At 55.9% G+C, this 9,905-nt stretch overlaps 1 protein-coding gene and 1 long non-coding RNA gene across 2 annotated transcripts; one reads left to right on the plus strand and one right to left on the minus strand.

Moving 5' to 3' along the window:
- Positions 1-448: 448 nt before the first annotated feature.
- LOC138916167 (uncharacterized) lies at positions 449-1,348 on the minus strand. Its single transcript, XR_011423030.1, has 3 exons — positions 1,214-1,348; positions 1,047-1,104; positions 449-926 (listed from the first exon to the last, which is right to left on the minus strand). It is a non-coding gene; the product is annotated as an uncharacterized lncRNA (long non-coding RNA).
- Positions 914-8,074, plus strand: LHX1 (LIM homeobox 1). Its single transcript, XM_023652963.2, has 5 exons — positions 914-1,830; positions 3,715-3,941; positions 4,038-4,315; positions 5,704-5,866; positions 6,211-8,074. Exons 1-5 carry the CDS (start codon positions 1,661-1,663, stop codon positions 6,588-6,590), a joined length of 1,218 nt encoding a protein of 405 aa, XP_023508731.1. The 5' UTR covers positions 914-1,660; the 3' UTR covers positions 6,591-8,074.
- The last annotated feature ends 1,831 nt before the right edge of the window (positions 8,075-9,905 follow it).

A 9,905-nucleotide genomic window follows, 5' to 3' on the forward strand; every position in this document is an offset into this window, starting at 1 on the left:
CTCAGTCCCTCCCACCGAAACCGACGCCTTACCGGAGCAGGAGGGGGCCCGGGCACCTCGCTGCCCGCCGCCCGCACCGCGCCGGGCCGCGGATGCGGCCGCCACTGAGCCTCTAAACGCGGTCTCCCGGCACTCTCCCGGGCCGGGGGATGCAGAATGGTTTACAGAGGGACCTCGAGCCGCTGATTGGTCGCTGGCCGCCGTGACGTCGGCGGGCGCTGCATTAAGGCGAGGGGGCTTCCAGAGCTCAGCCAACAGCCAGGAGCAGTGACCGAGCCGCCGGAGCTGGGGAGAGACGCGCCGGGGCGGCGGTCTGGGCCAGGAGACCAGGGACAGAGGGACGCTTGTCCGGGGACAGCCAGCAACGAACCGCGGCCCGGGCGGCGACAGCGGCTGCCTGTGCGGAGCTGTTCCAGTCGCACAGAACTGTAGCTGCTGCACCAGGACGTTTTTTTTTTTTTTTAAAGCTCTCCAATCTACTCTCCCTGCCCCCCGACTCCTCCCGCTGCAAAAGAAAAAAAAAAAAGGAAAGAAGGGAAGAGGCTAGAAGGGAAACTCAGATTTGCCACCACAACGAAAAAAGAGGGGAAAAGGAAAAGAAAAAGTCGAGCGACTGTGGGGTTGGACGCAGGCCGCCGGAGCGTGGGCCGAGCGATGCGGGGCTGCGCGCCCAGGCGGCCGCGAGTTGAGACTGGAGCCACGATGCACGGCCAGGCGCGGTGAGGAGCCAGACCGTATCACCTCCCCGAAGGAGTCCAGGCGCAGGGAGGGCCGTCCCGAGAACACGGAGGCCGCCAGGCAGGCCACGGGCCGAGGTGACGGGGCTAGGGCGGTGGGGAGCGAGCGAGCGCACCTGGCCGCGTCCGCCCGGAGTTCTCTCTCTCCGCTCTCGATCCACACAAACACTTCTCCAAAAGGGGGGAAACCTAAGCAACAACAACAATCAACAACGAGATCTTCCTCCCGCCCTCCCCTCCCGCCCTCCCCCCTCGGCCTGCCCCCGCCCCCTCCCCCAGGCCCACGGCGGGCGCCCAGCGTGTCCCGACCCGCTGCGCGATGCCGGCAGTTTAGGATCCAAAGCTTCTCTACTCGTTTTGTTCTTTTCTATCATAAAAAGAGGAGGGGAAATCCCGGCGTCAGGCAGCCCGGCACACACACCCTCGCCCTCATACCCCGACAAAAGCAGATGCACTTTGACTTCTGACAGCTCTACCTCAAGCCGGAGAGAACTCAGTGGCGCTTTCCCCGCCAGCCGAGCTCGCCGCGTCGTCCTCTTCCTCCTCCGTCTCCGTCTTATTTATTTATTTCCGTTCCCGTCGCCGTTCTCGGTGACCTTCATTCCTCCGCGGGCTCCGGGCAGAAGAGTCGCTTTCTCGCCCGCCTGAGACTCTTTTCCTTGCCCCAGGAGCTGCGGCGGCGCTGCCGTGCCCCGGGGCCTGGGACTCCCGGGCTGCACGCTCCGCCGAGGCGCCCCCCCGCCGCCCCATCAGCCTTGTTTCCCCTCTTTTGATTTCCTGTTGCGCGGTTTTGGCTCGCACCGCCGAGTGTGTCTCCTCTTTTTGGAGGGGCTGGGGAGCTTGTGCCGGTCGTCTTCAGGACTCGTCCCCTCGCCTCCGCCTGCGCTTCTCCCTCCGGGCCTCACCCGACCAAACCAAAGACCATGGTGCACTGTGCCGGCTGCAAAAGGCCCATCCTGGACCGCTTCCTCTTGAACGTGCTGGACAGGGCCTGGCACGTCAAGTGCGTCCAGTGCTGTGAATGTAAATGCAACCTGACCGAGAAGTGCTTCTCCCGGGAAGGCAAGCTCTACTGCAAGAACGACTTCTTCCGGTGAGTACATCCCTCGCGCGCCTCTGCTGCTCCGTCCCCGCGGGCCCTTCGGATCTGGCCAGCTTCGGATCAGAGGTCAGCGTGGCCACCTTAGGAGCTGCCTTTGGAGAGGGCAGCCAAGTGCCGCGAGCGCCTGCCTTTTCGCCAGCTGGCGCGCTGGGCGCCCGGGACGCGGCCCTGCTTGCGTCCTGGAAATTGTGGGTCCGGGCTTGGCTGCACGTGCCTGGAAAGAAAGGGTCTGAGCCCGCCTCTGAGCCAGAAGCCCCTCCAAGCTGGGAGGCGATAGCGCAGCCTCCGCTGTTGTAGCCCAGGCTCCTGTCTTTCCTCCCGCCGAGCTCTCCAACAGCTGCATTCTCTGGGCCTCCCGGGTTGCTCGCCCTCCAGGCTGAGCTCAGAAGCCCGGGCTAGCTCCATGCCACTACCTTGCAGTCTCAGAGAGGTCTTGGCGGGAACCACGGAGCCTTTTGCGTGGAGTGTCCGAGTTGCCTGCGTGGCAGCGACAGGGCTCAGCCCTGAAGCCTATCCTGCACGGCCCAGGGTCTTCCTGAAATCCGGATGGGCCTCCCAGCGCCGGCCTGGGCAATCTACTGCACCGCGGCCTGTGAAGCGCCCCGAGGCTGCAGCCTCCGCGAAGACCTTTCCCCCTGCTTCCCCGGCTGCCCCGCTTGGCAAGAGGTTAGGCCTCCGCGCAACGCCGACCTCGGCTCTGAGGCTCAGGCTCCGCTCGGAGCTCTCGCAGGCACTGACCGCCAAGGCCGGCCGCCTCCTTGCCGAAATCCGGGAAAAAGCCGAGACCTGGCTCGTGTGAGTCAGGCGACTTCTCCGGACGCCCCTTCTCCATTTAGCATTTTAATTGTATCCTCTTAAATTCACTATCTTGCCGCCGAATCCGCACAAACACACAAGTCAACAGAGAAGAACAGGAGCAAAAGCGAATTGTAATCCCCCTGTACGAGTTAGAAATCTCCCGGGTTGCTTGGCTGAATTGGTCTCTGCTTTTCTCTGAGCTTGCGGTGACAGATCAAACTAGGGGACGGGGTAGGGGTTCGAAACCACCCGGGGCGCTTTGCTCAGAGCCCCGGGACGCGCTGTTCCCAATGCCTCCCCGAGACGGGCGGCTCTGGTTGCGGGGGACCGCAAAGCGCTAGGTACGCTGGTATTGCTGGGAGGAGGCACAGGCTGAGCCTCTGAGCCTCAGTCCGCCGCGCCAGCGGGAGCCGGGCCGGAGAGTGGCGAACGGTGCTGGCTGCCAGTGGGCCCCAGAGGCCTGGCTCCCGCGCAGCGCGGCCCGGCACCTAGAGCCCCGCCGCGGCTCCAGCTTGCGCCAAACTGCCCGGCTTGAACGTGGCGGCCCTGCTGCGGCCGTCTGGGCTCTCCGCGGCTGTTGACCCGCGGAGGGACTGGACCTTGCCAACTGCCAGCCTGTGTGCGGGCCCTTTTGCGGTGAAAGGTGACGCTAGGAGAGAAAAGCAAAGCTCGGGGTGCATTTATATGGAACTGTAATTCGAATTTGACTGTTCTCTGAATCTAATCGGAAAATAAGTGCCTCCCTCCTCTTCCCGTCGGCGCCTTGCCTCCTTCTTAGCAGCGCTTTACTTTTCTCCTCTGAGACAACGCTGGGTGTGAGGCTAGGGGTGGGGGCAGCTTGGGCCCCTCGCTCTCTCGCTCTAACCATGTATATTTCCTCCCTGACTTCACTGGTGCCCCGCGCTCTCTCCTCCTGCATTCTTGCCTACTTAATCGGCATTCTGCCTTTCTTTTTGACTCTCTCTTCTTTTTCCTTTTCCTCGTCTCCGACTTCCTCCACTTTCTACCTTTCTTTCTCTGTCGTCCTTCTCCTGGCCCCTGTCTTCCCCTGCCCCTCGCCAACCTGCCCCCCTGCAGGTGTTTCGGTACCAAATGCGCGGGCTGCGCGCAGGGCATCTCCCCTAGCGACCTGGTGCGAAGAGCGCGGAGCAAAGTGTTTCACCTCAACTGCTTCACCTGCATGATGTGTAACAAGCAACTCTCCACTGGCGAGGAGCTCTACATCATAGACGAGAACAAGTTCGTCTGCAAAGAGGATTACCTAAGCAACAGCAGTGTCGCCAAAGAGAACAGCCTCCACTCGGGTGAGGCCCCAATTCCCGGCTCGCTAGGGGCGGGCGGGTCCTGGGGGAGGACGGCCTGCCAGGGCCGCTGCTCACCTGTCCCTTCCCTCTCCCCAGCCACCACAGGCAGTGACCCCAGTTTGTCTCCGGACTCCCAAGACCCGTCGCAGGATGACGCCAAGGACTCGGAGAGCGCCAATGTGTCGGATAAGGAAGGGGGCAGCAACGAGAATGACGACCAGAACCTGGGCGCCAAGCGGCGAGGGCCGCGCACCACGATCAAAGCCAAGCAGCTGGAGACGCTGAAGGCCGCCTTCGCTGCTACGCCCAAACCCACGCGCCACATCCGCGAGCAGCTGGCTCAGGAGACCGGCCTCAACATGCGCGTCATCCAGGTCAGGACCCCGGCGTGCCACTCAGTTCCCCCCGAGTCTTACATGGCTCTTCCAGGCAGGCACCCAGGCCGCCCAGCTTCGAGGAGGGGAGCTAGTCCCTGGAGGCTGGCGGAGGGGTAGAGGAGAGGTCCGAACACATCCTTATCGCGTGCGACCTTTGAAGCGCCGCTTGATGGGTAGAGCTTCTAGAAATCCCTATGCTTTCTCTTCTCGGTCCCACGCAGGTGATAGTGGTGGAGGAGAGGGAGGGACGGGGAGCTCAGCATGAGGCCGGAGGAGGGGGCACTGTCGGACAACGCGGCCAAAGTTGGGATCTTTTTTCTGCACCACCACCCCCTGTTGGGAAGGAGCCGAGAGGTCGCTGTGCATACCGGAGTTAATCGATTCCGCTGGCTTCTGCACAACGTGATCTTCCTCTGCGTCCCCAACCCCAACTTTGTGGGTCTCTAGCCCCAGTTAGACAAGCCCCAGAGCAGAGACTTTCCCTCCAAAGAGAGGTGGAGCGTCCTGGTTTGAAGGAGAGGTGGTGGGGCGGGAGTCGGGTCGGGACCGCTCTGCCTCGGGCGGTGCAGAGTGGGATGGGGAGCCGAGACTGCCATCTGGGCACCTGTGCTGGGTGCGTTGTGAGAACTTGAGATTGCATATGATTCGGGCCCCCAGCGTTGCGCGCAAGGTTAGGTGTGCGGTTCGCCAAGCCTGGAGGCTCTGCGAGGGGGTGGATGGACGTGCCTGGGAGGCTGAGTCTGCAGTGGGTACACATATACAGGCTGCCCTCGGAGGAAGGCCCTTTGCCTCTTCGGAGACTGTGTCAACGTGTGCACACGTGAATGGGAGGTTGCATGTCTGTGTCACTATCAGTGAGAGACTGTGGATAAGTATGTTTGGCACTAGGAGATTGTGCGTGGGTGTGAAAAGGAGATTTTGGGTTTTGGTGTCACTATCATTGGGAGACTGAGTGTCAACAGGAGGCTGTTTAATTCACTGTCACTATCATGCAGGGGAGGGGGCTGCCAGGAATGCAAAAGGGAAGCTTTGTGTGTCTGACACTGTTTGGGGAGGTTGAGTGTCTATGTGTGTACAGCCCCCAAGAAGCTGTAATTGTGACAGTGACTGTTAGAAACAGCTCCAACTGCCTCACGTCGGGCAGGGCGGCTTGCCCAGGTCCTCCTGTGGGGAATCCTGTTCACCATTGGCTCAGAGGCCACCCTGAGCGGTCCTACTCAGAGACACCCCCCCATACACAACACACACACACACACAGACATGCACACACTCTGGTAGCCCAGAATAGGCGAGCTAGGCTGTGGAGGGGTGAGGGGCCAGGCCCAGCACACCCGAAGTGGGAGGTGCAGTCTCGGTGGCCTCACCCCGCGGCGTCTGTGCTTCAGGTCTGGTTCCAGAACCGTCGCTCCAAGGAACGGAGGATGAAGCAGCTAAGCGCTCTGGGCGCCCGGCGCCACGCCTTCTTCCGCAGTCCGCGCCGGATGCGGCCGCTGGTGGACCGCTTGGAGCCGGGCGAGCTCATCCCCAATGGGCCCTTCTTCTACGGAGGTGGGTGTGCTGCCGAGTGGCCCGGCACAGCCAGGCGGAGTTAGCTTCGTTGGAAGCGGGTGGTAGCGCGGGAGGCGCTTTCGCTTTCTATAGAGAAGCGAAGAGTCGGGGAGAGATGGTAGAAGGATGAGGAGGAAATCAAGGGGAGATAGTGAGACCAAAGACCAAATTCCCGACCCTGAATGAGGCGGGCGGGCAGGTAGGGAGCAGCTCCTGTGTTAGCACCAAGCCTGCTCTCTGCTCCCAGGCCCTCAGGGGAGCCCCCCAAACGGCGAGTTCCCCGCGTTGCCTTCCCGCTGCACCCAGGGCCCCGCCCTGACATCCTCTTTCCCGCCGCTCCGCAGATTACCAGAGCGAGTACTACGGGCCCGGGGGCAACTACGACTTCTTCCCGCAAGGCCCCCCGTCCTCACAGGCTCAGACGCCAGTGGACCTGCCCTTCGTGCCATCATCAGGGCCGTCCGGGACGCCCCTGGGCGGCCTAGAGCACCCGCTGCCCGGCCACCACCCGTCGAGCGAGGCGCAGCGGTTCACCGACATCCTGGCGCATCCCCCAGGGGACTCGCCCAGTCCGGAGCCCAGCCTTCCCGGGCCTCTACACTCAATGTCGGCTGAGGTCTTCGGGCCCAGCCCGCCTTTCTCGTCGCTGTCGGTCAACGGCGGGGCGAGCTACGGGAACCACCTGTCTCACCCCCCAGAAATGAACGAGGCGGCCGTGTGGTAGCGGGGTCTCGCACGGTGCGCGGAGTTCGTGGTTGTACAGAAACGAACCTTTATTTAAGAAAAATAGAAAAATTAAAAAAAAAACTTAAAAAGCAAGTACCCCCTCCCCCTTCCTCCAGCCTCGGGGACCATTTTCCGTCTGGGGAGACCGGATGGGAAAGGGGGACACGAAATAGGATCCAAATCCGCCTGGAGGTAGGACTGGGATCCACGCGCTGGCTGGCAAGGTGCAGAACTGGGGCTCCGGAAGGGAAATGCAGACCTCTCCCCACCTCCCACCTGGAGCCAGATCCGCGGACACACTCCGCGGGTGTGCGTGCCTGGCCAGCGGGCGGCACAGCAACACCCGTGGCTGCCTCGGGGGCGCACAGCCAGTGGTGACACCAGGAGCCGCAGGGAGAGAGGCCTCGAGGCGCAGCCGGGTGAGGGAGGTGAAGTGGCCAGGGCACTCCCAGGCCAGCCAGGAGGGTTCTGGCTCTGGGAAATCTCTTATTAGTGTTGTCTCAGAATTCAGCAACAGCGACAACAAACTCTTATAGCTTCAGAAACGCCGACCTGCTGTGCATCAGGTGGGACTATATATATATATTTTTTGTCTGAGTTTTTTGGTTTTTGTTTTTGCCAAATTGCAAAATTCTAAATGTAAAGCCCTCAGTATCAACTCTTCTACCTTCACAAAGCTCACCACACACCCACAGATACACACACAGACATACTCCATAGAATGGTCTCCAGCCAGACCGCTCAGTAAAATGACTTGAACATCAGCTGTACAAGAAAAGTATTCTACCTTCACACACAAAACGTTAAAAAAAAAAAAGACTATTGAACTAAAAACAGTCAACTGTTTACGTATAATGTTAAATTCAGGAGTTCAGTGTTTTACTAATATATCCTATTTTGAAACCTCTTGTTCAAAAACAAAACGTTTTGAGCAATCAACCAAAATTGTTCATTTTCTTTTCCTGTAGATGTTCTGACAGATTTGCAGGGCTCGCAGCTCACTGTGCTAGTATGTAAAAAGGTGTTGTTTACACAAGGCAAAGAGAAAACATGATATTCAGACACTTGCCAAATAGAATAATTATAGCACAAATACTGTAAAGGTGCCTGGCACCACAACCTGAGAAAGTGTTAAAAAATAAAAAAAGTGTTACAAGGTTTAAAAAAAAACATCTTTGCTAATTTTTAGTCCTGTTGAACATTCATGGAATTGTTAATATGACTTATATAGACCCACACAGGTTTTATTTTTGTGTCTTTAAAATAAAAGTCCAAAATATTTAAATTTTATGGTCAAATATGCAGTCAACAGCTGCTACTTTTTTCTTTATATTTTAAATTTCTCATATGTCTTTTATTGTTCTGATAAACCTAAGCTTGTGTGACCTCCAGTGCATATTAGACCATTCACTGTATGAAAGAAAACATGTTGAATAAATTTGTGAGTTTTTAATAAAAATAGAAAATCTGATGTTTAGATAATTGGTGTGTTATTCGATGTTTTAACAACTGATGGGGAGACCTGTTGGGGAGCTGAATGACCCCTCAGAAACCAGGAGAAAGAGAGGCAGGACTAGGGTATCTGTTTTTACCTTGTCTGGGGCTGAACTCCTTTGCTAATGCCAGCCAAGCTTTTCTCCCTGGCTCCCTGCTGTTATTAACTACAGATTTGCATTCTGTGGATTTAACTGATACAGTTGAAGAGATATTTGCTGATAAGTTAATACAGAATTTGAAATGGAAATCAAATCCATGGCTAAAAATGAGTGGTCCCAGTCTGTGATTAGACATGAGATCCCGTGCACTCTCTCTCTCCAGCTCTCTGCGCATGCAAAACTGGACTTGTAAATGTCAGTTACCTGTAAATATATAGTTAGAGGTGGTCCTTTTCAGTTTCAATTCACTTCCCATAGATAATCCTGCTTTCTAATTTAGCGGTTTGAAAGATAACATAAAATGAATGTACAGTACGGCTAGCAATGAAATACTTTAATCCCTTTCACAGAACGGATATGAAATAGTTGTTTTATAGTATTTGTTACATTTGAAGTTCCCCAGAAGGAAAACTATTTTGCCTGGCACAAGATACATATTACGTTTCTCTGAAAGATGAGCAAAAATAACCAATATAGAAATCAAATTTCAACTGGGAGTTGCCAATAGGTTCTGAAAAGTACTTCAGTCTTTTCCAAGCCTTCATTAAACATGGAAGGAATTCAAATGTTTTATCTACTATGAAAAACACCTGTGTGTGTTTGAATATCAGATGCTATTAGAGTTCCAGAATTTCTTTTCCATATCACCTAGATTTCAGTCTGGATTATTTATTTCCTTATTTAAAAAACCAAAGGTTTTACATTAAATGGTATGTAATTTCTAGTGTTGTTTTCATATTTTAAGACACAACCAAGTGTATCTTTCCTGCAGAGAAGGCTTTAAAATAAGCAATATTTCACTGCATCCATATGACGGCTTATCTAATGGGGAGGATTATCAGGGAGGAACCTGACAGTGTTCTTTCAGAAATCCAAATTTATGAAATACAGGGGAGACTTTTACTCCTAGCCTCTGCATGCAGCACATTTCTTTATCTGCTTTGTATGCAATCACTGGATCGGCTTGTTTTTGCCCGTTTAGCGTTTATATACATTAAATCATAGCCAACTTATTCATTATAGCTACCCCCTTTAAAGACATTCATTTAACTGAACATACGCTCATTGGAAGCTGTATTTTCCTATCAAGGCTGCTGAATTATTTAGCAGCTTTATTGTGGAATTGGGTACTTGATAAGAAGCGTTTTAGAGTTGGGTGCTCAGTGTGGACTTAATTCTTCTCTCTGACTCCATGGCAGCAGTGCAGTCTCTCCCCCTTGGTGCTGCATCCTGAACCCCAACAAATACCTGAATAGGTGGCAAGGCTTAGCAGCCAAATTTGAAGCCACCAAGAGAAGGAGATCTAGAATTGTCAGGGACTGTTCTCCGTCCCAGGAGAGCCCCAGTACCTACCTCTGGCCCTGAGGTGCAAAGAAGCACTGCACCATCCCCATGAGGCCCGGCTGGGAGCTCCTGGGAGAGGCTCGAGGGCAGGAGGGGATCACCACGGTCCTCTCCCACCCAGGAGGGAAGTCTCCTCTCCGGCTTGGCTTGGTAGCCTGGTTTCTTCCCGCGGCCATCTTAAAGCCACCACCTCTGTGCCTCTCGCCACCTGCCCTGAGGGTTCCAGCAGCAGGGAGCCACCATCTGTCCGGGGAGAGGGAGTTGAAGCTCACCCACCCAATTTCTCCAGACTGGAGGATGCTAGGGGGGCCTGC

This window comes from Equus caballus, chromosome 11 (genome assembly GCF_041296265.1).
Source record: "Equus caballus isolate H_3958 breed thoroughbred chromosome 11, TB-T2T, whole genome shotgun sequence".
NCBI lineage: Eukaryota > Metazoa > Chordata > Mammalia > Perissodactyla > Equidae > Equus > Equus caballus.